Source organism: Triturus cristatus, chromosome 4_2 (genome assembly GCF_964204655.1).
Source record: "Triturus cristatus chromosome 4_2, aTriCri1.1, whole genome shotgun sequence".
NCBI classification, from domain to species: domain Eukaryota; kingdom Metazoa; phylum Chordata; class Amphibia; order Caudata; family Salamandridae; genus Triturus; species Triturus cristatus.
In genome coordinates, this window is record NC_140586.1 from 33287529 (window position 1) to 33314499 (window position 26971).

General features: G+C 45.7%; 1 protein-coding gene across 1 annotated transcript in view; it reads left to right on the forward strand.

Annotated features, from left to right (window-relative positions):
* ESYT1 (extended synaptotagmin 1) overlaps positions 1 to 26971 on the forward strand; it is a 429479-nt gene that overhangs the window by 260886 nt on the left and 141622 nt on the right. Inside the window, exons 19-22 of the mRNA XM_085600294.1 lie at positions 1394 to 1476; positions 2119 to 2167; positions 3349 to 3438; positions 26000 to 26095. Coding sequence (XP_085456420.1) covers positions 1394 to 1476; positions 2119 to 2167; positions 3349 to 3438; positions 26000 to 26095 — 318 coding nt within the window. The remainder of the gene's footprint in view (positions 1 to 1393; positions 1477 to 2118; positions 2168 to 3348; positions 3439 to 25999; positions 26096 to 26971) is intronic.

The window sequence follows — 26971 nt, forward strand, 5'->3', positions numbered from 1 at the left end:
AATATGAAGTTTCTAGAGTAATTCTGGAATCTGACATCATATTACTGCAATAATTGATGTTTCATCTCAGGTTCTTTGAGTTATTTCAGTCTGTTATTGACAGTATTTCTGATTGATGTCAGATTCTGTGATTCCTTGCTGAAATTATGTTAGTCTTACCTCGGGTTTTTTAAATCATGGGACTGTCCAAGTCTGGTTTCCCTACGCTATGACGCCATAGTATGAGATGTAGTCACAATCTGAGTGATGCTACGATCTGATGCCTTGTTCCCAGAAGAACACGATCTGCCCTTACTTTAGCAAATGATTTAGTTGAGCTAAAGATTTACCCCTGAAAAAGGGTTTATTTCAGGACCCGGTCTAGATCTCGATTAACACATCCCTCCCATGTAGGACTGGCGACATGGATGTTTAACCAAGTCTAAAACTGATAAGGCCTATGTGTGGGCAGAGGCACCAGGACACTCTTTGGAGTACTAGAGTGCTGTATAATTGCTAGTTCATTCATGAATCGAGTGCAAGGGCAGCCACACCTCTCCTGAGATGTACACTAAGTCACTGTGTTGTAAATATGAAAGTTGCTTGATTTCTTGTCCTCTTCCTGGACTGAAGCCCCCTCTGGGTTCTCCCTGATTGTGATTTTCCTTCTCACTCAGAGTTTACACTACACACCTTAGATAAAGAGATGAACTGGGATCTTTCAACCTTCTGTGACTGCAGTTGTTTAGCTTCCACTCAGCCAGTTCCTGATTCCTCCATTCCCTAAACTACTAAAACCTATGGGTGGATGAAATATTTTGCATCATGACTTTGCTATTGATTCACATGCTGTTAATAAAGAGGAGAGAGAAGAGAGTTGGTTGTTCCATCCTTCTGACCTTAAGCAGTTTACAGGAGTGACAGGGTACTAGTTCTGAAGTGTTTAGTACTAGCCCTCTTTACCCAGGACACATTAGAAAATATTTCAGCTGATCTTAGAAAGATTCCACCTTAAAAGGAAACATTAAACACAACATTTAGAGGGGAATTGAAGAGAAAAATGCTATCTCTTTACTTATGCTCACAAATTTTAGTGTCCAGGATTGCCCACTCTAGAAAGGCATTGAGACAGCAATGAGTTGAACTTTTCTGTTGAAACCATCTACCATTACTGATGCTCTATCTTCCAAGTGTGTCCCTTTGCTGGTGCACCAAACAGTTCTAAACAAAATCACCCTCCAAAGAATTTAGCCTCTCACCCCAGCAAGACTGGGAAGAACAGAGGCACTTTGTATATAGAATACATTAGCTAGAACAGAGCAGGCATTTCATGTACCACTGTGATTTTCAGACTTCAACACAATGTGCTCATTCATCTTCCTGTGCAAGCCATTATGTGTAATTTTTCTTCCAGGTCCTTGTGGATGACGTTCCAGGTCAGGATGTAGCTGTGGAGCTTTTCGATAAGGATGTTGACAAAGATGATTTCCTTGGAAGGTCTGTAATGGAACTGTTTTGTGCAGAACGTTGGGTGGATGGTAGGAAACAAACCTTCAATGCCTTTTGAATTAATCATATTTTAGCAGTGTTGAAAGTCCATTTTACAATTCCCCTTTTTTGGTTTATGTGTAGCTTATTTTTGTAAACTAAAGCACTCTGTTATTGCTCAGGCAGCAAAGTATTTTCCATGTATAATTGCTATATGCACTGTCATGCTTTGGCCTTTGGGATAGTGGCTTTAAGGAGGGTTCATGGCTTCAAAGGGTGCTGTGCTCTAATGGTATTAGCAAAAGTATGTACAAAATGCTAGGAGAGGCTAAAAAGTCTGCCACTTTTTCTTTACCTTAACACATTAACATGTTCATATTGCTTTTGAAGTAGATGGGATTTGATACAAAAATGGCAGGCAAGATATAAATAAGTAAAATAATAACTGAATGAATGAACTGCTTTCAAGGCGCTTCAGGTGAAGAGACTGCCTTTTGTATCTTCTGCAGTCTATCCACTTCAGGTTTAGCACCAACAAGGACCGTGAAAGGAGCAGATAAATCCATCTTGGTTGCCCGTGTCTTATTCAAGTGTTTTGAATTTTCCTGAATCCTTATAAGGTTTATGTTTTTATCTAATCCCACCTTGTAGGTTTAAGATAAGCCTCGAGAAGGTAGTGCAAAGCAAATTTATGGATGAGGTAAGACAATTCATTCTTCTTCTGTTTTCCTTTATTTTCAGTTTCAAAATGTATTATGTTTTTTCCCTGTTCTTGTTTTTTATGCGTCCAGACTATGTTGGATTTCACCGCTCTTGACTTTTGTACTCCAAAGGGCAACCCAGCAACAGCAACACCTTTTGTCTTCACCCTCACACATCTCCTCTGTTAATGGTTTTAGACAGATAAGGCATCAATTATATTTCAAAAGTTGCAACTGGGACTGGATTTGTTCCTCGCACGCTTGACAGCTGTGACTGTCACTATACACAAATTGCAGAGTAGTCTCCTCAATTTATTATATTTAGTGGCTCTAGGAATTTGATGTCAGTGTCTGTATCTGTATGAAAGCAACCCATACCATACTTTAACTGGCAACTGGGAGTCACTGCTGCACCAGCATGCTTCCTCCATGTCCACAGCCAATGCCATACTATGTCTGACGACCGGTGATCTGGCTGGCATCTGTCCCCTGCAGGACAACAGCCAGTACCATACTTAGACCAGTCACTGGGTGTATTTGCTGAGGTTGTGCCTGCTGCATTCAGGACCTCAGTTGATGTTAATCTTTGACTGGACATTAAGTGTAACTTCTCCACGTTCAGTATCTTATACAAGCACACAATATGGTGTGGTTGTCTAAGGATGAAGCAGAGAAGTTACAAACATGGTTCCTTAATCAATACATAAAAGACAGACTAGATGGATTTCTAGCAGTGTTTTCATTTTCTAGACACTTTTTCTTCAGAATTTGTAATTTAAATTCTATATCTGCTGTCAATGAGAATAAATTGGGGTAACCACTATGGGTGAGATTGGGGGTTTTAAGAAAGGATTTTAGCTAGGGACATGAATGGAATGGCGATCAGACACAAACTTTTAACCCTTCCGGTTCTGTTTCTTGCCTTCATTTCCTCTTGATCACCTGTTGTCCTACGACTTGACTTCTTGTCCTCTTTACCTTTACCTTCGCATGGGTTAGCCTATTTACTTAATTACAACACCGCTTTATGATGTCCATTGTCTGTTCATCCTCCCCTCTCCTCTCGTCTCATCTATTTCTCTTTCTCTTGTCCTTCTCCCTCTTTCTCCACTGTTCGCCCATCCTTCATTCACCTCACAGCTGCCTTTTATGATTTTTCACTCTCTTACTTTTGTTCTAGTGGATTCCCCTAGAAGATGTACGATCGGGAAGGGTGCACCTCCGAATCGAGGTCCTGACTACAAGTGTTAGCTCGGACAGCCTAGACCAGGTGAGAAAGAGCTTCTGCGTCTTTTCGATAGAGAAAAACCCAGGTTGAGAGCCTATTAATAAGTGCACGGTATTGAAATTGTGAGAACAACACGTGTATTCGCTGGTACAAGTAAAACAATATCTTCATTAGGCCTTACTATGTACACAGACACCACCAGACATCATACATTCAGGCTCCCACACATCATACATTCCTACGACTAAGTAAGGACATCATATCAACAGGACAGTAAACATGGGACAGGACATAACACATCTTCCATTTTACAGAAACAAAGGCCAATTAAAGAGCATAAAAATAGGGTGAGCACAAAAATCCACATAACAGCGTGACCATCCACCCATACAACTCAACCTGTAATTATGTACATGATATCTCAAACCAATCCCAGTATGCGGCGTGGCATCTATCCTAAGTAGTACACAACTTTGCAATGGAAAGAAGATTAATAGGGCCCTTACTGATGGTTTAATAACTACACGGTCAAAACCCTTTTTTTTGGCCACGAGCTAGCAGACCAGTAGCCTGGCAATATAGACCTGCGCCAGGTGGCCCAGATTTTAAAACACGTTACACCTTAGAGCCTCATTGCCCAGGCTTCCTCTAGCAAGGCTAGCCCTGATCAATCCCCTAGAGTTGGAGACCAAATGGATCGACAAATTCAGGAAAATAATGTTTTTATGAAGTTTGACCCAAGATTTGTCAACGCATATACCTGCTGGGCACATACACACATGCTGTCTGGGACATGGCCAGCAAGATGTTGCCAGTGGTCCCAGAAGATCACAGACTTCTTTGACTCAAGCAATACATGATGGGCAGGGTGCAGCAAAGGTTGTGATTCATGCTGGCATGGTTACTACAGATTGTATTGACAGGGCTGTTGGTACCAACGTGGTCTTGAGGGGGCATGCATGGATGATATCTGCAGCATTTTTGGGCGATGTACTGGCACCCTTAATGAACATGTCCTTTGATGGGCCCAGACCTTTCAGAGAAAAGGCAGAGTTGGCTCTAGGGAGAGCCAAAGACAGCAGAATTACCTCATGATTCTCTGGACTGTTAGTACCAGTGCAAGAACTAGCCCACCAGTTCCTTAAGTTCAGAGGGTACTCCAGATCTATGGACTGTGGCATCCATTCCAACCGGTATTACAGTAACCAGTTCAGTATCTCCAGGGCTGTGGCACTGACAGACAACATGCAGGGCAGCAGAGAAAACAGTCATCCAACTCCTACTCCTCTGCTGAAACACATGTGAAACCGCTTTAAATTTGTCCGTGATGGCCCATGACATGTCAGTGCGGTGAAAAGAGGTCAACATTTTGTTCCCAGCTGAGGATCGATTGCATCAGACAAATGGATCTTATAGATAGTTCAAAGGGGCTATGCCGGACTCTTCATTTCCTCTCCACACCACTTACCACCCAAACCAGAATGAACGTTCAAATAATCCAGATGCAGGAGCTATTTCTTTTGTTCTACAAACGTGCCATCGAGCAGGTGCCAGACTCAGAAAAGGTGAGGGATCTTGTTGTCATTGACAGTCAACCTTTACCTAGAATAAATGAAATCCTTGTGCTCCTGGGTGCCCCAGTGGCACAATGTATTTTCCACTCTTGACTTCAGAAAAGCCTATAATCAGGTCAAACTTGCAGAGCAGTCAAAGTCTCTCTCTCTTAGGCCTCTTCCTGCTGTTTTGCTGTTCAAATACTGTAGGATGCTGTTTGACCTAGCGTCAGTAGTGTCTGTTCTTCAGTGTGCCAGGTTTACCTCTTCAAAGATATGGACAAAAATGCCAACTGCTTCCAGGATGAGATTGTGGTTTTCACCAAAAAAAAGAAACATGAGCTTGTTGTTCAGCATGAACTTTGTTCCAGATTAACAACAAACGTATGACCTGGTCTCCTGAAAAATGTAAGTTATTCAAACAGCATGTGGAGTACTAATGATACTCAAATTCGTCATAAGGTTTAGTGCCAAAATCATCCCTTCTTGAGGCTATTCAGGATACTTAATCGCCTACCGACAAAGAGACGTTGATGTCATTCACAGGGTTGTGTGAATACTATTCTAAATTTGAGTAAATATTTGCAGCTCTCTTGAAAACCTTGTGCAATCACTGAAAAAAGGTAAAGTTTTCTGTGGTGGCAAGTTTAAAGTTTTAGCAAGAAGCCTTCAAAGCTGTAAAAGATAAGATCCTCACTGCCCCAATTTTTAAATGGGTTGCTCTTGAAAGACAGTGCACCATTTCAGTGGATGCCAGCTCATACAGCTTAGAAGCTGTCTTGCTGCCTAAAACATTTGGAGTGATGAATAGGTAGAAGCCTTTGCCTCCAGTACCCTTAATTCGACAAAGGAGATATGCTGTCATTGAGAATGAGCCTTTATGTTGGGTTTTAGCCATAAATCATGTATGCCATTTCATCTGGGGCAAGATGTTCAGGGTGCAGTTTGACCATAAGCCCCTTGTCCTCATTATGTCTCCAGGTGGAGGTTTAATGTCAACTGCATAGATTGCCATTCTGAGCTCTGAAATAACAGGAGTACTGTTTCGAAGCTCATTATGCCCCTGCCAGGAATAATCAAGCAGCAGACCTTTTATCTCACACGCCACAATGGAGAAGAAAAGAGAAAGAGGGATATGGAGATGGATGCGGTGGCAAATTTGAAGGATGTAGATGATGAATTGTGGTGGATGAAAGACGATGAGTTGGGTTTGGTGAAGAAATATGTGCTGGAAGGTTGCCCTGTTCCCGATTAAATCTCTAGGTGATCCAATACATTCCTTTGTCCAAGCGAGTGCAGAATTAAGTGTAGTGAATGGATTTGTCTTCTGTAACAATATATTGTCCCTCCCAAGGGTGTTCATTTAGACTTGGTTTTTTTCTTGCCACTAGGGACACATGGGAAGTTGGGACTCTAGGATTTATGTAGGATGCATTTCTGGTGGCCCAGAATGGACTTGGATGCTGAGCGTTATGTCAGAGAGTGTCAGGTTTGCATGCCCACGATACAATTCTGAAGACATCTTAATCAAATTTACAACCAAATTGCATCACAAAAGTTGGGGTTGGATATTGCTGGAGCCTTTAACAAACTTTACTGTTGCATGCAGTCTGATCTGGTCCTCATCAGTTATCATTCTAAATGGCTAGAGGTTATGTTGGCGGAGAGAGCAACCACTTCTGAATTATTAAAATTCCTCAAGGAAGTCTTTAGCATCGGAGGCATCCCTGAGACGATTATTACAGAAACCAGGGTGCAAACTACTTCTACTGAAATAGCTGGTTTCCTCCATCTTCGTGGTATACCCAGTGAAGAACTGACAATAGCCTGCCAAGGGCGCATTCCCTTTCCTGCTGCCGTCCATGAGAGATTGTGGGCTTACAACATATCCCCCAATAGTGCCATGTGTACCAGTCCATTCTTATTGAGAGGGTGACACCCTACCTTTGAAGTATGTCCATGGTGGTTCAAGAGTAACCTGTCTTAGTGCATAATCCGACTTTCTTAAGGTCATAAGGTATGTAGAGTCTCAACAGACTCACACAAAGAAATCCTTGATAATGCCAAAGGAGTCAAAATGCTCAATTTTGCTGTGGGTGGCTATGTCAGCATTCGCCTACCAGGCTGGACAGAAAAGGAGAGTTCAAAATTCTCCTGCCCTCACAGAATTGTTATACTCAATAAGAAAGTATTGTCACAGAATATTGCAATTTAAAGGATTTCCAAACGCGCAAACGCTTGTGAGAGTGAGTATGAATGTTATGGGGGATTGTGAGAAAGTGCCCTCTTTCTGCATTGTGTGCCCCCACTTTTTGCTGAATTGCTGATGTCCTTTGACTGAGTGTGCCCTGAGCTCCTGCTAATCAGGTACCCAGGGCTTATGTTCGTTCCCTAAAATTGCATTGAAGCCTAAACCCAATTGGCATCTCTGGCCACATGTCAGCCCCTGGTAAATGGTACCACAAGTACCCAGGGCACTGTGACCAGAGAAGACCTCTAAGGGCTGCAGCACTTATTGTGCCACCCTTAGAGGTCCTGTACACTAACACTCACACACTGCCTTTGCAGGTTGCGTGTCTTGGTGCAGGACAAAGTGAGGAGTCGACATGGCACACATCCCTGTGTGCCATACCCACAAAACCACTGCCCTGGCATACATCAGTCACCCCTCTAGCTCGGTACCCTATGCCAGTGGTGAGGGTACAGGTGCATGAGCCCGGTACCCCTAAAGTGCCCAAGTCCATTCTAGGGCATTGTAAGTGCAGTGCTGCCATTAAGAGTAAATGGTGCTGGGATTTTGTCATTACAAACTCCACAACACCATATTAGCTCCACTGAAAACTGGGAATTTTGGTATCAAACCTCTCAGCACATTAAACCCACACTGATGCCAGTGTGGGATTTAATGTAAAATGCACAACAGAAACCATCTTAGAGACGCACCCTGAAAGTCGACCAACTTCTAGTGACCCGAATGAGTGGCTGCTTAGGTAGCCACCAACAGACATGTTTCTGGACCCCTGGGTTGAGAGCCTGCTGCTCTCGGGGGCCTGAAACAATGCACATCCTGGGACGAGGTGCCAAGCCTCCTCCCCCAGTATAAGCAGGGTTCACGAAGGGGAAGCTTCAAAGGCATGCCACCTTTATGAGCCTCCCCAGACCATTCGCTGCTTTCAGCAACTGGTCTCCACTAGTTCTACCCCCCACTTTGGGCGGGAGTGCCGGCGGGAAAAACAAGTGAGGGAAAGAGGTGTGCCCACCTCTGGCAACTCCACCCCTCAGGTGGAGGAGGCGAGGTGAAGCAGAACTATGAGTCCCCGCCATCTTGAGGATGGGGGGACCCAATCAACTAGGGATAGGCTCCTGCCCCCCTCCCACGGGAGGGTGGCACGACAGGGGGTGTACCCACCCCAGGGAATGGACCCATTCGTCCCTGCCCTTTACCTACCTGTAACGCCCCTACATCTAGTATTTAGGGGGCACCCTGAACCTTGCTTCATCAGATCCAGAAACAACAAGGAGAAAAGAAGAAGAAGGACCGAACAGCCGTGCAGCCAGCTAACAAGAGGAAGACGCCCACTGACTTGGCCCCAGCCCTACCAGCCTGTCTCCCCTCGAACCTGCTCCTGCGAAATTCCGGTGTGTCCTGCACCCAGCAACCTCAAAAACCCTGGAGGACCTGCCTGCCTTCACTTCCCAAGACTGCTTCTCCCGGGAACACCGAATTTGTTCAACTGCAACCTCTGGCAGCAGCCAGAGACCAGGAATCCAGCACACTCTGCACCCACCGAACCCGGCCCGAGCGGAAAAACACCACGAGTAGGTCACCTCGGCCTTCCTGACCTGAGATCCGACGACCCCTGACCTGCCTCAAGCCTCCAGCCGATGCCTGCAACCTAAATCCAGAAGGCCCCCCTTACCGCAACCCAGAGCTGGTAAGAAGATCCGAGCCCAAAAGGCACCCCTGCACCCGACGCCCCACGGCCTTGTGTGCCCAAACCAACAGTGCCTAACCAACCCTTAACTTCCCAACTTACCTCTCGAAGTGGTGGTCGCACCCAAAAGTCCTTCGTCTCCCTGCCTGCAGTGCTTTTGCAAACCGGAGGTTCTCTATTGAAAACAACAGGGCACCCGACCTCAAAACAGCACCCTGCACCCGGCCGCGCCAGTGCCACTGAGGGTGCACCTTTTGTGCTACTTTGTCTCCCCATTTGCCCTGACCTAAACCCTTGGAGCTTTGCTCCCACAACCCAGTGGCCTGATTGCCAGCAGCCACCAACCGGAGACCCCTATCTCCCATTGGATAACATTGGGCCTTAACACGCTGCACCCAGCCGCCCTAGTGCCGCTGAGGGTGTAACAAGAGTGCATCACTGACCCTGGGGGACCCCTGAGTCTAACCCCAGAACCTTAACTCCCACAGTCGATAAATTACCTGTGAACCGATAACCTGTTTTTCCTCCATAGGATGACATTGACAATTTTCTTCCAAAAAGTTTTTAAGTGTGGAGTTTTGAAATCTAAAAATATTCTTTAAAAATCGCACGAATAACCAAAACATATTTACTTACCGGTTTGCCGGAAATATCACAGTGCTGAATCTAGGTATCCAGCACTGAGTTAGAAAAGTAACGTAAAAAGTAACTTACCTGTAATTTACTGAAAAGGCCTATTCATTTCAATGTACTGTATTTGCTAAGTATTGCAACCTGCTGCATCCCCTGTAAATCAAACAAAGTACAATTCCTATTGCATTTTCAAGCTGTTCTACATTCAGCAACTTATTACTGTAAAGTATTTAATGCTTACCTGTGTCAGGCTTGCTTGGTTCTAAAAATAAAACAGCAGTATATTTTTTACACAGAAACAATTGGCCTAGAGTTCAGTTCTTGAGTGTGTGAATTCATTTGCTGACTGAGTGCGTACATCAAATGCCTAACAAAGTCCTCTGATACGGCCTTACTGCTCGACCACTCTACCACAAATAGAGAGTAAGGTTCCATCTAACTTTAACCTCTGCCTACCTCTGGGGTCACCTGGACTCTATACACACTATACCTCATTTTGGTGTACTATATATAGAGCCAGTTTCCTAAATTGGTGGATCAGTGGTGGGATATACAACTTGCATTTGTTGGACTACTTGGTTACAACATGATCACACGACAGAGCTCTTAAATTGCCTTTAGAATTCTGATTTTTTCAAATTGGCATTTTTTACAAAACTACTAAAAGTCTTGTTAGGGCCTTGCTTAAGTCCCCTTAGAATTTTAGAAAATAAAAAGTCACTGTAGTCAAGGGTAGAGGGGTTAGAACTTTTTTGTTAGAATGTCTCAAAATAAGAACTCAGCTAACCATAATGACATACAGGACATGGTTGAGGAGCTTGACCTCACCCCTTACGTTCACTTGTCTTTCAAGGAAGTAAGGTCCTTATGTAAAATGAAAAATATACCAATGGGCCCTCATCCAACCAAACAAAAGCTCCAGGAGCTGTTGGCTGAGTATTCAAAGGCCCACCCCTCTGAAAATGGTGATGACCAGTCAGAGGGAGAAGGAGGCGAGGAGGATGGAGAAAGGCGCCCACCTCCACCATTTCCTAGGGAAGAAAGAAACCCTGTTCCCTTACTTCCAAGAATCAACCCATGGGGACCTAGAGGCCACACAGGTGACTCAGGTTCTGGTGAGGACAGTGAGGACAGCCTCAATGAGGAGGACAGCCTTTTAGCAAGGCTGGCCAAAAGACTGGATCTAGAGTCCAGACTCCTGGCTCTAGAGAGAGAAAGAAAGGAGATGGGTTTAGCACCAATCAATGGTGGCAGCAATCAAACTAATAAGGATAAAAAGCAATCTTATGATCCTAAATTCCCCAAAGGGATTGTCCCTAAATTTGAGGTGGGTGATGACATCACTAAATGGTTCACAGCCTTTGAGAGGGCTTGTGACATGTGAAAGGTGAAGACACCTCTCTGGGGGGGCACTCCTGTGGGAACTGTTCTCTGGTAACTGCAGAGACAGACTCCTGACCCTTTCTGGGCCAGATGGTGAGTCTTATGACCTCATGAAGAGAACTCTGATTGAGGTATTTGGACGCACAACTGAGGAGTACAGAATTAGATTCAGGGGGGCTCACAAAACCCAAAAACAGTCCTGGATTGATTTTGTAGACTACTCAGTAAAGACACTAGATGGTTGGTTAACTGGACTCAAAGTGCATGACTTTACTGAAATTTACAACTTGTTTATGAAGGAACATATTTTAAATAATTTCACGAATGAAAAGTTACATTAGCATTTGGTAGACCTAGGTCGGATTTCTCCCCAAGAATTGGGAAAGAAGTCAATCCACCGGGTCAAGACTAGAGTGACTAAGACAACCACTAGGGGTGACCAAAAGAAGGGGGTTACAAAACCTTCCCAGGGGAAAGGTGGTGAGAATCCCCAAGACAAAAAGTCTGAGTCTTCTAAAGGGCCCCAAAAACCTGCACAGGGGGGTAGGTCCCAAAACTCTTCCAAATCTGGTCCTAGATACAGGGGGCAGAACTTTGATCCTGCAAAGGCCTGTTGTAACAACTGTAGAAAGTTGGGACACTTAACTGGAGACAATGCTTGCCCTAGCAACAAGGCCCCTAGTCCTACAGCTACAGCCACTCCTGGTGTAGCAAGTCTCCAGATGGGATCAACAGTGTGCTCAGAGCAAATCAGGTTGCACACTGAAGCAGTTCTAGTTTCAGAGGGGGACGTTGAGTTTGCCACTGTAGCTGTGTGGCCACCCAACTTAAAAAAGTACTTACAATACCCTTGGATTAATGGAACTAGGATTGAGGCTCTGAGGGAAACATGTGCCAGTGTCACTATGGTGAAAGACACACTGGCTTCCCCTGAGCAATACTTGATTTGGCGTACTTACCCAGTCACCAGTGCTGACAGTGTTACCACTAACCATGCAATAGCTATGGTGACATTAGACTGGGGGTGAGAGGATGTGGGGGGGCAGTTACTGGCCTGAAACAGGTAGTGGTCTCTCCAAAGCTACCAGCTGCATGTCTGCGTGGCAATGACTTGGAAACCTCAGCCTGGGCTGAGGTTGGACTAAAAACCCATGCAGCAATGCTGGCTATCGCTGAATTGGTGTGTGTAAAAACAAGAGAACAGAGCAAGAGGCAAGGTAAAAAAGAAGTGTTGGAGTCTGAAAGTATGGCCCAACCTTCCAAGAGAAAAGGTAAGAAGACTGGGGAACCAGCTTCTGTTCAGCCAAAGGATCAGGACCCCTCTCCTCAGGGAGAGGACTTGGACACCCCAGAGGGAACTGAGCCATTGGAGCTTGAACCTTACCAGGTTGAACTCTTGGGCCCAGGGGGACCCTATAGGGAAGAGCTGTGCCAGGGGCAGCAGGACTGTCCCACTCTTGAAAGCCTGAGGCAGAAAGTTGTTTCAGAAGCAAAGGGAGATGTCAGTGGTACCCACAGAGTTTATTGGGAAGAGGGTTACTGTACACTGAGGCAAGAGACCCCAAACCTAGAGATACCAGGAGAGTGGTAGTGCCACAGAGGTACAGGGAGTTCCTCCTAACTTTAGCTCATGACATCCCCTAGCTGGACATCTGGGCCAAACCAAGACCTGGGAAGTTAGCCACTTTTACTGGCCCCAGATGCACCAAAAGGTGAAGGAGTTTGTCAGCTCCTGTGTTACCTGTCAAGCCAGTGGCAAGACAGGTGGCCACCCAAAGGCCCCCCCTGATACCACTGCCTGTGGTGGGGGTTCCCTTTGAAAGGGTAGGTGTGGACATAGTGGGTCCACTTGAACCTCCCACAGTATCAGGGAACAAATTCATTCTAGTGGTAGTGGATCGTGCCACTAGGTACCCTGAAGCAATTCCCCTTAGGACTACTACAGCTCCTCCAGTAGCCAAGGCCCTCATTGGTGTCTTCAACAGAGTAGGGTTTCCTAAGGAGGTGGTTTCAGACAGAGGTTTCAACTTCATGTCTACTTACCTAAAACGCATGTGGAAAGAGTGTGGAGTGCAGTTCAAGTTTACTACACCCACAAACCAATGGCCTTGTTGAGAGATTCAACAAGACATTGAAAGGCATGATTATGGGACTCCCTGAAAAACTCTAAAGGAGATGGGATGTCCTCTTACCATGCTTGTTTTTCGCTTCGAGACGTACCACAGAAGGGAGTTGGGTTTTACCCCTTTGAACTTCTGTTTGGCCATCCGTTGAGGGGACCACTCTGTCTTGTAAAAGAGGGTTGGGAGAAGCCTCTCCAAGAACCCAAACAAGATATTGTGGACTATGTGCTTGGCTTAAGGTCCAGAATGGCTGAGTACATGGACAATGCATCCAAACATCTTGAGGCCAGCCCTGAGCTTCAGAGGCTCTGGTATGACCAAAAAGCTGCACTGGTTGAATTCCAACCTGGGCAAAAGGTGTGGGTTTTGAAGCCAGTGGCACCAAGGGCACTCCAGAACAGATGGAGTGGCCCTTACCCTATCCTAGAAAAAAAGAGTGAGGTCACCTACATGGTTGACCTAGGCACAAGCAGGACATCCAAAAGGGTTATCCATGTGAACCGCCTAAAGCTCTACAATGACAGAGCTGACATCGCCATGCTGACGGTGACTGATGAGGAACAGGAAGCAGAGAGTGAACCTCTACCTGACCTCCTCTCATACAGTCCAAAATATGGGTCAGTGGATGGGGTTGTCTTTTCAGACACCCTCTCTGCCCAACAGCAGACTGACTGCAAGCAAGTCTTGCAACAGTATGCTAAGCTCTTTTCCTTGTCCCCTGGTCTGACAAACTGGTGTACCTAAGATGTGGACACTGGTGACAGTGCACCTGTCAAAAGCAAAATCTATTGACTGTCAGACCAAGTCAAGGAAAGCATCAGAGCTGAAGTCAGCAAGATGCTGGAGTTAGGGTTATTGAACCCTCTGAGAGCCCCTGGGCCAGCCCAGTGGTTCTAGTCCCCAAACCTCATCCACAGGGTGGAAAGAGAGAAATGAGGTTCTTTGGGGACTATAGAGGGCTCAACTCTGTCACCAAGACAGATGCTCACCCTATCCCAAGAGCAGATGAGTTGATAGATAAATTGGGTGCAGCCAAATTCCTGAGTACCTTTGACTTAACTGCAGGGTAGTGGCAAATTGGCATGGCCCCTGGAGCAAAAGAGAAAACAGCATTCTCCACACCTGATGGGCATTATCAGTTCACTGTTATGCCCTTTGGTTTAACAATTGCCCCTGCCACCTCCCAGAGGTTGATGAATCAAGCCCTTGCTGGGTTGGAGTCCTCTAGTGCAACTTTTCTTGATGATATTGCTGTCTTTAGTTCCGCCTGGCAGGATCACCTGATCCACCTTGGGAAGGTTTTAATGGCCCTGCAAACTGCAGGACTAACTATCAAGGCATCCAAATGCCAGATAGGTGAGGGAACTGTGGTGTACTTGGGCCACCTTGTAGGTGGAGGCCAGGTACAGCCCTTACAGCCCAAGATCCAGGCCATCCTGAACTGGGCAGCTCCAACCACCCAGACCCAAGTCAGGGCATTCCTCAGCTTGACTGGGTACTACAGGAGGTTTGTGACGGGAAATGGGTCCATTGTGACTCCCCTCACAGAACTCACCTCCAAGAAAATGCCCAAGAAGGTTAACTGGACAGTTAGTTGCCAAAAGGCTTTTGACACCCTGTAAGAAGCAATGTGCTCAGCACCAATTCTGAAGGCTCCAGATTATGCCAGGAGCTAGGGATAGGAGCGGTCCTATCCCAGACCAATGATGAAGGCCAAGACCAACCTGTTGCTTTTATAAGCAGAAGGCTTCTCCCCAGGGAGCAGCATTGGAGTGCCATTGAGAGGGAGGCCTTTGCTGTGGTTTGGTCCCTGAAGAAGTTGAGACCATACTTGTTTGGTACTCACTTCCTAGTTCAAACTGATCACACACCTCTCAGATGGCTAATGCAAATCAAAGGAGAAAATCCTAAACTGTTGAGGTGGTCCATCTCCCTACAGGGTCACAGACCTGGGACTGCCCATGCCAATGCAGATGGATTTTCCAGGTTCTTCCACCTAGACAATGAAGACTCTCTAGGGAAAGGTTAGTCTTGTCATCTTTCGTTGGGGGGTGGGGGGGGGGGGGGGTGAGAAAGTGCTCTCTTTCTGCATGGTGTGCTCCCACTTTTTGCTGAATTGCTGATGTTCTTTGACTGAGTGTGCCATGGGCTCCTGCTAATCAGGTATCCAGGGCCTATGTTCCTTCCCTAAAATTGCATTGAAGCCTAAACCCAATTGGCATCTCTGGCCACATGTCAGTCCCTGGTAAATGGTATCACAGGTACCCAGGACACTGTGACCAGAGAAGGCCTCTAAGGGCTGCAGCACTTATTGTGCCACCCTTAGAGGTCCTGTACCCTGACACTCACACACTGCCTTTACAGGCTGCGTGTCTTGGTGCAGAACAAAGTGAAGGGTCGACATGGCACATATCCCTTTGTGCCATGCTCACAAAATCACTGCCCTGGTGTAGATCAGTCACCCCTCTAGCAGGGTGCCCTATGCCAGTGGTGAGGGTACAGGTGCATGAGCCCTGTACCCCTACAGTGCCCAAGTCCATTCTTGGGCATTGTAAGTGCAGTGCTGCCATTAAGAGTATATGGTGCTGGGAGTTTGTCATTACGAACTCTTTAACACCATTAGGGCTCCACTGAAAACTGGGAAGTTTGGTATCAAACTTCTCAGTACATTAAACCCACAGTGACGCCAGTGTGGGATTTAATGTAAAATGCACAACAGAGGGCATCTTAGAGATGCCCCCTGAAACTTGACCAACTTCTAGTGACCCGAATGAGTGGCTGCTTAGGCTACCAACAACAGACATGTTCCTGGACCCCTGGGTCGAGAGCCTGCTGCTCTCGGGGGCCTGAAACAATGCACATCCTGGGACGAGGGGCCAAGCCTCATCCCCCAGGATGGGCAGGGTTCACGAAGGGGAAGCTTCAAAGGCATATGCCGCCTTTGTGAGCCTCCCCAGACCATTCCCTGCTTTCAGCAACTGAGCCCCACTGGTTCTACCCCCCACTTTGGGCCTGAGAGCTGTCGGGAAAAACAAGTGAGGGAAAGAGGTGTGCCCACCTCTGCCAACTTCACCCCTCAGGTGGGGGAGGCGAAGTGAAGCACAACTCTGAGTCTCCGTCATCTTGAGGATGGGGGGACCCAACCAACCAGGGACAGGCTTCTGCCCCCCTCCCACAGGAGTGTGGCACGATAGGGGGTGTACCCACCCCAGGGAAGGGACCCATAGGTCCCTGCCCTTTACCTACCTGTAACGCCTCTAAATCTAGTATTTAGGGGGCACCCTGAACCTCCTTCCTCAGATCCAGAAACGAAAAGAAGAGAAGAAGAAGGACCGAACATCCGTACAGCCAGCTAACAATAGGAAGACGCCCACTGATTTGGCCCTAGCCCTACTGGCCTGTCTTCCCTCGAACCTGCTCCTGCGAAATCCCGGTGTGTCCTGCAGCCAGCAACCTCAAACACCCCAGAGGACCTGCCTGCCTTCACTACCAAAGACTGCTTCTCCCACGAACACCGGAATTCTTCAACTGCAACCTCTGGCAGCAGCCAGAGACCGCAAATCCAGCCCACTCTGCACCCGCCGCACCAGGCCCGAGCTCGAGTGGAAAAACACCATGAGGAGGTCACCCTGGCAATCCTGACCCGAGATCCGGCGACCCCTGACCTGCCTCAAGCCTCCAGCCGACGCCTGCAGCCCAAATCCAGAAGGCCCCCCTGACCGCGACCCGGAGCTGGTTAGAAGATCCGACCCCAAAAGGCACCCCTGCACCTGATGCCCCACGGCCTTGTGTGCCCAAACCAACAGTGCCTAACCAACCCTTAACTTCCCAACTTACCTCTCAAAGTGGTGGTCGCACCCATAAGTCCTTCGCCTCCCTGCCTTCAGTGCTTTTGCAAACCGGCCGTTCTCCTTTGAAAACAACAGGGCACCCGACCTCAAAACCGCACTCTGCACCCGGCCGCCCCAGTGCCGCTGAGGGTGCACCTTTTGTGCTACTTTGTTTCCCCATTTGCCCTGACCTAAACCCTAGGAGCTTTGCTCCCACAACCCAGTGGCCTGCTTGCCAGCAGCCACCAACCGGAGGCCCCTTATCCCCCATTGGATAACATTGGGCCTCAACACTCTGTACCCTGCCGCCCTAGTGCCACTGAGGGTGTAACAAGAGTGCATCACTGACCCTTGGGGACCCCTGAGTCTAACCCCAGAACCTTAACTCTCAGAGTCGATAACTTGCCTGTGAACCGATAACCTGTTTTTCCTCTGTTGGATAACATTCACAATTTTCTTCCAAAAAGTTTTTAAGTGTGGAGTTTTGAAATCTAGAAATATTCTTGAAAAATCGCACAAGTAACCAAAACGTATTTACTTACCTGTTTGCAGGAAATGTCCCAGTGCTGAATGTAGGTATCCAGCACTGAGTTAGAAAAGTAATGTAAAAAGTAACTTACCTGTAATTTACTGAGAAAGCCCATTCATTTCAATGTACTGTATTTGCTAAGTATTGCAACCTGCTGCATCCCCTGTAAATCAAACAAAATACAATTCCAATTGCATTTTCAAACTGTTCTACATTCAGCAACTTATTACTGTAAAGTATTTAATGCTTACCTGTTCCAGGCTTGCTTGGTTCTGAAAATAAAACGACAGTATATTTTTTATACAAAAACAGTTGGCCTGAAGTTCAGTTCTTGAGTGTGTGAATTCATTTACTGACTGAGTGTGTACATCAAATGCTTAACACTGTCCTCTGATACTGCCTTACTGCTCAACCAAGCTACCACAAATAGAGAGTAAGGTTCTATCTAACTTTAACCTCTGGGGTCACCTGGACTCTATACACACTATACCTCAATTTGATGTAGTATATATAGAGCTTCATGGTACTTCCGAAGCTGAGAATAATTTTGAGGATAATGATTCTGTTGCTGGAAGAGTGAAAAAATAAAAGTTTTAAAAGACCAGGACTCTATCTTGGGGAATTATCCAGGAGTATTTTTTGATGTCCTATTTAGTAGGGAGATGTTATTATATCATGCCTTTGCTCTTCCCTTTGTTCCTCCTTATCTTTCCCTACCTCCCTTGGTTGTACCCATGAAACCGTTCAAACGTTCTTATTAGCTGTTCGTTGGTTCCCAGTGATATTTCATGATAAGATCTCATGTCCATTGTTATTTATTTATTCACGTTAATAAATCTTGATTAATAAATATGCTTTTTAGGTTTTAATGTGACAATGGTTTCTAATTCTGGTCACAGAGAAGAGGAGACGTGGCAGCATGTCAGGGTTCTTGAAGGGTGGCCTGCACATGGATTAGACACAGTGGAATGACATCACTGATGTCATACTAGAGTGCTAGTAGATTTGTTTGATTACTTTGTCATTCATTTTTGATGGATATTTGTTTACTTTGCTGCTATAGATGTCAGTAAAGAGGTAAAGTCATATTTGCCTCTGTCTTTAATAGAATCTAAACCTCCTAAGATACCAGCGATGGGACAGAAGGCGGTCAGGGGTGCAAGGAAGTACTAATGCTGAAGCTGTTATAAGTTTGGCCCCTATGTTACACTTACTGCTCTGCTCTCTTTATTGGGAATCTGTTATTCTTGTTTTCAGAAGAATACTTCAAAAGTATACAATATGCTTTGGAATTGGAAGTACCTGCAAATACAAGATGGTCCACTTATTAGACCACAGTTTCTTCTTTCTCTCTTCACAGTGGAGATTGGAGAGTACACTCCTTTCACACAGCTCCACTTCACAGTGTGTACAGGTTGCAATGGGCAAACGTCAACAAATGGCTCTGGGGGACTGCAAAAGTGAGCCTCTCGTTTTGCTCTGTGCCTCGACCACTCCACACCTCTACCAGTAAGAATGCCACATATACAGTGAGCTCAGATCTCTGTGGCTTCCAAACTGAATCGGCCTCAGCTATCCTTGGCTGCGCGGAAAGATCAAAGTAGCCAAGCCAACCACAGGTGTGGAACAGGCAAGCAGACAACAATACATGGGTTGCCGCATGTGCACAGATGCACAGACTAGGCTCAAACACAACTGGCCACTTCCGCAGTCAATGCCACTGCTCTTTCTTCTAGAATCATCACAATCCCTTGCATGGGAGTCACCATCGTAAGACTGTATTCCATACTGTCATATTCAGATGCTCACAAGTCACAGGTAACATAGAATGTCGGTGACCGAAGCATTTCACATCAATTGTCTTTTTTAATTTCAAGACTCGAAAGTACCCGCCACAAAGCCAGTACTTGTCCAGGTTGTGGCTAGGCTTTGTCTTTTAGGATACAACAATGGCCAAACATTGTGGTAAATATGCAAAATGTATGTCCTTTTTGTCTTCCATATGACCACCAAGACTCTCAGTGTCAGGTTTGTTCAGAGTACATTCCACAGACCTTTAAAATACAGAGGGAACAGTGCTACACCTTTTACGCAGCAGTGCCAGGACTGGGCCCAAGTTGCTGTTGTTCTTTAGACCACATAAAATCTGCCCAAATACACCAAAGCAAGAAATGTTGGCTGTTGAAGATCAATCTTGTTTTGAAAAGCTGTTGAAGCCAGTACTAAAAGTGACTACCTCTCCCTTAATAGAGAGAAATCCGCCCTTCCACACGTTTCCTTGTCCTTTGTAAATGATCCCGAATTGTACCTCTGAGTTCTCGCCCACTGTTAGGCATTTTGCTGCTTTCCAAGTGAGTTCACACTGAAAAAATACTTATAGGTATATACATACATATTCATGACTTTTTCAGTGATCCATTGGTTAGTCCATATGGGACTTTTCATGTATGTATGCTTGTGTGTTGCTATTTATACGAGGCAAACCTAGTTTTGGAGAAACAAAGCCTTTAAATCGAAGACGATTGAGGGGATTATTAAGCAATATTTATATCTAATGTGGCTTTACATTTGTATTTGCATATTTTCTATGTTGTTTTATTACAAGGTTTCTATCACAGTTGTAATTAGCATGACACTTAATTGGAATCCCATAAATAGGGGCTCAGTGGGTGGCTGAAAAAAAGAGTTGGAGTCACTAGGGACGGTGACATCAGAAGCAAAGTCTGACGGTCAATTTACAGTAAAAAAATATATATATTCTGGCCCAAAGAAATTGGCAATAATATATATGTTCTGACCTACTGAATTGCTCACAAACAATGACTTTCAGACTATCCTATTAGTTAAGGAATCTTCTGCAGAGATCCTTGCATAATGAGCAGTTTATTTGACATAAGAGGCCTCCAGTTGTTAATTCACTTCCTGGAGGAGCCTGTGTGCAGTCTGGATTTAAGTTTGACTCGTCACAAAATAGCAATGCACAGCGTAGCATGTTAATGTCACTGCTGCCAAGCACAATGTGTAGGTTGGAGGTAACATATATATTTTATGTAGAAGGCTTAGTGAGTTTTTGCTTGTGTTGCAGAGATATTTGTGTTAGCTGCAGGTCACAAGTTCGAATCCTTGTAATATAGCTCAGTGAGTTATGAAGCGGTGTCAAGGAATAGCATGCCACTGCAAGGCATAAGTGTACAACCTTACTGTTTTTTCCTCAATCTTTCTTTATTGTAAGGTGGTTAAAATGTGTTACTTTTGGTTATAATAAAAACGTATTAGTAAGTGCAATATAAATGGTTATTAGTGTATTTACTGTTATAGACAGCTATAGTAGACCTTACAGCACATACATATGTTGGGTATATTGGCTTTGGAAAACCCAAAATTCTGCCTCAAATCATAGCCTAGCTCAAGCACTTTTGAAGTGACAAGCTGAATGTCTTTGTTTCTTCGAGGGCATTGGCTGATATCAAGGTGTTAAGCTCGACCACCTACAAAAAAGAGGTTTTCTGATGGCCCTTTAGGTGAGGCATTTGTGTTGGACCCAGCTGGCGCTGAAAATAATAGACCCCTCTCACTCCCTGCAGGTTGTTGTTCTGAACACAAAGCGCACAAAGGGCCGGTGCTGCTGAATGTGTCCCTGGTGTTGGCAAATTGCCCTTGAACAAAGTGTGCATATTTCCCTGAGAGTGGCCAGGATCTGATTAAATGATACTTGCTTGAATTGAGAACTAGGGCGGATACCCCTCATTTCCTGAGCTGCATGCAGCAATGACAGAGTTACAACACATGTAAAATTTGAAGTAAATTGCATGATGTGGTTAGAATCACACCATTTTTAGGTCTTTCCTAGACAGCGCATGCACTGTTTCTTCAAGACCTTTTGTTTTCTGACAGTGGGCTTAGAGCCCCCCCCCCCTTGCTTATCATTGGTTGGTTTCATTGTCACTCATTTGTATTTGTTGATCAGCTTCCTTCCTCTTTGTTTGTTTGTCCCTCACCTGTAGCATGGATGCAGTACTTGTATCCTTCAACTGCTCATTTTCTTTTAGGCGTTACTTTTTTTCTTTGTGTTTGAGCGCTCTAGTATAGTACATCTTTTTTAGCTAGCTTGCTTGTGTACCTTTCCCCTGCCATGTCCCTCCCTCTCTTATCTGTTACCCCATCAACTCTCCCACCTTCCGTTGTTGCCTGTGTTGTTTGCCCAAACTCACCCTCCCTCCTTCGATTGTTGCCCGTGCTTTTGCTTGCCCTCACCCAGCCTTCCTCCTTCTGTTGTTGTCAGTGTTGTTGCTTTACTACACCCACCCCCTTCCTTCCGTTGTCCGTGTTGTAGCTCACTCCACCCATCCCCTCTCCTTCCGTTGTCTGTTTTGTGGCTTGCCCCAACCAACCCTCCCTCCTTTCTTCTGATGTTGTCAGTATTGTTTCTTGCCCCACCTCCCTTTACCGCCTTATCCCTTGTTGTCTCTGTTGTTTGCCCCTCCAACTTTCCCTCTTTACCTCCCTCCCTCCCTCGTCTGCTGTGTTGCCCACTGACTCAAACATCCTCCCTCTCATGCTGCCTCCTTGTACCCCTCCCCACATGGTGCTGCCTTCCATCGCGCAATAAATAAAAAATAGTGCTATGACAGCCTGTTTTGGCCATGTCTTAGCGTTTTTTTCTTCATCCCTCTGTTGTCCGTGTTGTTTCCAACATGACCTCCCTTCGTATTGCCTTTCACCCTTCCAGCAATAAAAAAGTGCTATTCAGCCATGCCGCAATTTGACTTAAAAACAATGACAAAGCCAGTATCTGTTGTAGCGGAGGGAAGAAATTTTGGCTTTGGCAGTGTATGTCTTGTTTAGTGCTAAGGCTAGGATTAGAGCTCAGTTTTCCAGGCTGCAATTCCTTACCTTCTCCCATCTCATGAACAGTGGACAGTGGACAGAATTTTTCTCCCCATCTTTGTCAACAGTTTTTGACAACCTCGTGCATTTTTTTGATGCACAACACCACCAGTATGTTATCATATGAACAAGTAGGGAGAATAAAACATTTTTTGGGCCCTACTTGCATCATCAACATAGAACTGAGACATCAAGCACAACATTCACTTTGTGAATGATCAGCAATGAGCTCACCCACATCTTCAATGCATCCATCATCACAGCCACCTTCCCCAGAGAATAGAAAAGCACAGAGGTCAAATCCCTTCTCATGAAATTGTCTGCTGACCCAAGTGAACTCAAGAACTACCGTTCATCTCTCTGCTCCCCTTTTCCATCAAAGGCCTTGAACATGTCATCAACCGCCAACTCACTGAGCAGCTGGAGGACAACAATCTTCTGGAGACCTCCCAATCCGTATTATACACCAACCACAGCACAAAACTATCAGGATCACTGCCTCTGACGACAATAGAACCCTTTTTGACCGGGGAGAAACGGCGGCCCTGAACCTCCTTGACCTCTCAGCAGCGTTCAACACTGTATCCCACCACACCCTTATCAAGAGGCTTCCCCACATTGGTATCCAAGGAGACACCCTCAAATGGATCGCCTCCTTCCTCACCCGGAAGAACCCAGAGAGTCCACCTACCACCTTTCACCTCAGAATCTAAGAAAATGATCTGCAACATCCCTCAAGGCTCATCGTTCAGCCCTACACTGTTCAACACCTACACAACCCCCTTGGCCAACATTTTAGGTACCCATGGACTAAACATCATACCCTCCGCCAAGACCCAGCTCGTCCTCTCACTATCAGATGACCCCTCCACCACGATGGCCAACTTCTGCATATGCATGACAAGCATCTCCAACTGATCTTCAGGAACAAGGCCTCACTATGGAAGAACGCCTAGTGGCCTTCAGAACTTGGATCCACACCCACTCCAACAGACCAGCCCCGCAACCTTAGCATCATTCTAGACAGCAAATTCCCGATTAAAAGGCAGACCAACTCAGTCTCCTCCGTCTGCTTCATCCCTCTTCGCATGCTCCGTAAGATCTTCAAATGGCTCCCCGTCAACACCAGATGACTGTCACTAAAACTCTAATCACCAACTGACCGGACTACAGCAACGCACTCTACATAGGAATCGCCTCACACCTCCTGAAGAGACTTTAGACCATACAGAATTCATTGGTGACTCATCCTCAACCTCCCAAAGCGATCCCACATCATCTCCCCCTCCCTCCACTTCAGGAACCTCCACGGGGTCCCCATTCAGAAGAGATGTCAATTCAAGATGCCTATCCACACCTACAAAGCCCTACACAAACCAAGGACCAGCATACACCAACCACCGCCTGAACTTCCACCAACCCTCCAGACACCTGCGCTCCGCCTCCCTCGCTCAGTCTCCCTGCATCCACCCAAGCAGCAGTGGATGACACTCTTACCTTGCTGCGAAGGCCTGGAACACTCTCGCCCTTTACCTCTGGACCTCATCCTCTCTGTTGGAATTCAGGAAAGGACTCAAGACCTGGTTGTTCAACTGATCCCTCCCTAGCAGCTGGGTTCTCAGTGCCTGGATACTTTCACGGGTGATTAGCCACTCTTTACTAGTCCTGTTTGATTGATTGTTACTCAGCACCTGCAGACATGCTCTGCAGGGAGGTAAACAACATTCATGAATAGGAGTTGCTGTACATGAACTACGGAACCCGAAGCTGACATATATTGCCAAACATATAGCAAATGTTGGAAAGGCTTAAGTCATTCTTAACCAGTGTAATTAAGTCATGACTGCACTCCCTTTCATTGTTTTAGCCTCGGGACAGCATTCTATTGCATTGGTTTTGTGCTCACTATGCCATTACAAGCAGGGACAACCATATGGAAATGGTTCTCGTGCCCGCAGCTTGGATATGCACAAACGTGGATCCTGAACTTGTTCTGCCATAGACTATGGTTTCAGGCCCAGAATGTCCCAAACGAGTCTGCTGTTTCTTATATACTCTTCGGGTGTCGTGACTTAGCAGTTCAATCTAAACTGCGCCGTTTGTGATGAGTCAAGTCTGATTTCCACAGTGGTGGTTCCTCTTAGTACTAGCATGTATGAGTTCAAAACAATTGCATTGAAAGCGCCAATTCTCAGTGATTCACATTTAAACCCTTTACGTGATTTCGTGCTGTCCTGTATGACCGCCCGCTCATCCTTTTTTGCTGCACCGGAATGTATGAAGCATGCCGTGACGTAGCATACACAACGGCCATTGTACTGCTGGGGGTCAAACGGTTGAGTGTGCCCCGCCCTGGCCTGTCTTCCAGATGCATAGGCTTGTGGAAGAAATACCCCCTTAGCCCTAGAGGCAAGATCATCTCTGCTTCAGGGTAATTAAGATGATCCAGAAGGGCAGGGCTACCATGTTAAAGTTATATAGGATTGCTTGCTGCATTCACGTGCCAGTTCCGACAGTAAAGTTTATTTAAACAATGTGGAACTTCATGATTCAGTTTGGGAACTTGGTAATCTAGTGGCAGCATATGGTGCCATTTCATCTTTTATTCATGGCATTTCGACCACTTGAATCTGTTTGTCTTAAAATGAGTTTGTTTGACAAAGAAAGAACAGTACAGTTTGCTCTGATGAATTGTAGGGAGCATGTTTGGTGAAGGGATGTGGCAAAGTGTGCTGTTTTTGAGAGTAAAGGGTCTTGTTTCCTGAGGTGAAGTGTAAAGTCTTCTCTGTGTGAATGGAAGCACTGGCAGGCATGTCAGTGGAAGCATCGATTGAGTGTGCTTTGCTTTACGGGAGTCAGTGTCAGTTTTATTGATGTAGTATGGTTTATTTTGTTGTGCTTGTGGTGGAAGCATAAACTTTAGGAACATTTTGTGCTTCGTATGGGGTTTAGTGGTCGTGTTTTCTTCAATGATTGGGTCAGTTTGGTGTGTTTGATTCTTGTTCGCCATGTTTGTGAAGCGTGGGCAATCTGCTATTAGGCGCATGGGACCACGCGTGGAAAAGGCGATGTGGGAAAGCGTTAAGTGTACAAGTTTTGAAGCGATGCAGGGGTGTTTACTGTGTTTTCGATTATGGGTGCCCATGCTAGTGTAAGCAATTAACAGTTTATTGCTCTTGAGTGGAGGTACCAGCAACCATGTATGTTGAAGTGATACAGGGCAGTTTGCTGTGTTTGAGCTTAGTTGGTGGCAGCAATGTTTGTTTAATTGAGAGTGTGGAATAGCTTGCTGTGATTGAGTCAAGATTAGGGATACGTGCCTCTGGTTCTGGAAGCAATGTATGATAGTTTGTGTGTGAGTGGAAAGATGAGGGGCCATATTAGTACTGTGGAACAGTTGGCTATGTTTCTGGAGGTTTCATGCTTATTTGTCTAGGTATTGTGGAACAATGTGAAGTTTTAGAGACGAAGTCTTGGCAGCTGTGTTTGTTAAGTAAGTGTTGGACAGTGTATTGTATTAGAGGTTTTAGTAAGCGTGTTTGTTGTAGCAACACATTGAGCAGTTAGCTGTATGTAAGTGTTATTTGCATAGCGATGTCTGATCAGGGAATTTGATGCATTTTTCATTCTCTTTGGCAATATGATGCTGGTTGTCATGTTTGCTGAAAAATGTTATGTCATATTTGTTGATGAGAAAACCTTTCACATTAAACAATGCTTTGTTTTCCAGGTTCTGTTGGTTAATAGTTTAATGCAACCGAAGGACAGTGAGGAGCTCTCCTCTGCCATCCTGGCTGTGTACCTGGAGAGAGCAGTGGCCCTGCCTGTAAGTGAACCAACCTACCTCTCCCTATCTTTTCTTTCTCTCTTTCTGTAAGCTTCTTCTTACGTCTCATTTTCCGTTCTCTCTCTAATCTAACATTCATGCTCATTTCTCTCCACTGTCTTTCGTGTGTCTTCATCTCTTGTGTGTGTGTATCCTTTTTAGGTCTCGCCTGAGGCAGCGCGCCTGCGCTGCTCTGCGAGGCATTAAGTAAGGGCTTTTGAGCTCTGAACACACGTTTGTGCGTGTGCTTTTTTTTTCTTAGCCTGCAATTGGCCTGTGCATGTGTCTTTTTTTAAAACACAGCATGCAATTGGTTCAAGGCGGGTAATTGTCCTGCCTTGTTTTGTCGATGGCCTAGGGTCCGCGGGAGCGAGCTTTAACCCCATCTGTTTCCAATTATTGCGTTGGCGGTAATTGCAAACAGATGGTGCTCGCGCTTTTTAGGTCGAGCCTAGGTAGCGGGCAAGCGCTGCTGTAGGAGATGACCTTTAGGAATGTTTCAATTAGCATGGCCACGTGCTTGTTTACATTTGCCTGCTTGGGAGCAGCCAGTTCAGGGGGGCAGACTCGTTAACACTGCGTGTGTGAAGAATGTGTGTGCGCATCTCAGCCATACATTTTCCGATCTAAAGTTTCCATTGTTTTTGAGGCTCTTTCTAACGCACCCCATATTTAAGAGAAAACTCTTTAAGCAACAAGTCCACAACGCTACGAAGCACGTAACTTCGGCAGAAGCGCTATATAAAAAGGTCCACGCGCCTCGAAGCAGCCAGTTCAGAGGGGCAGACTCGTTAACAGTGTGTGTGTGAAGAATGTGTGCGCGCATCTCAGCCATACATTTTCCGATCCAAAGTTTCCATTGTTTTTGAGGCTCTT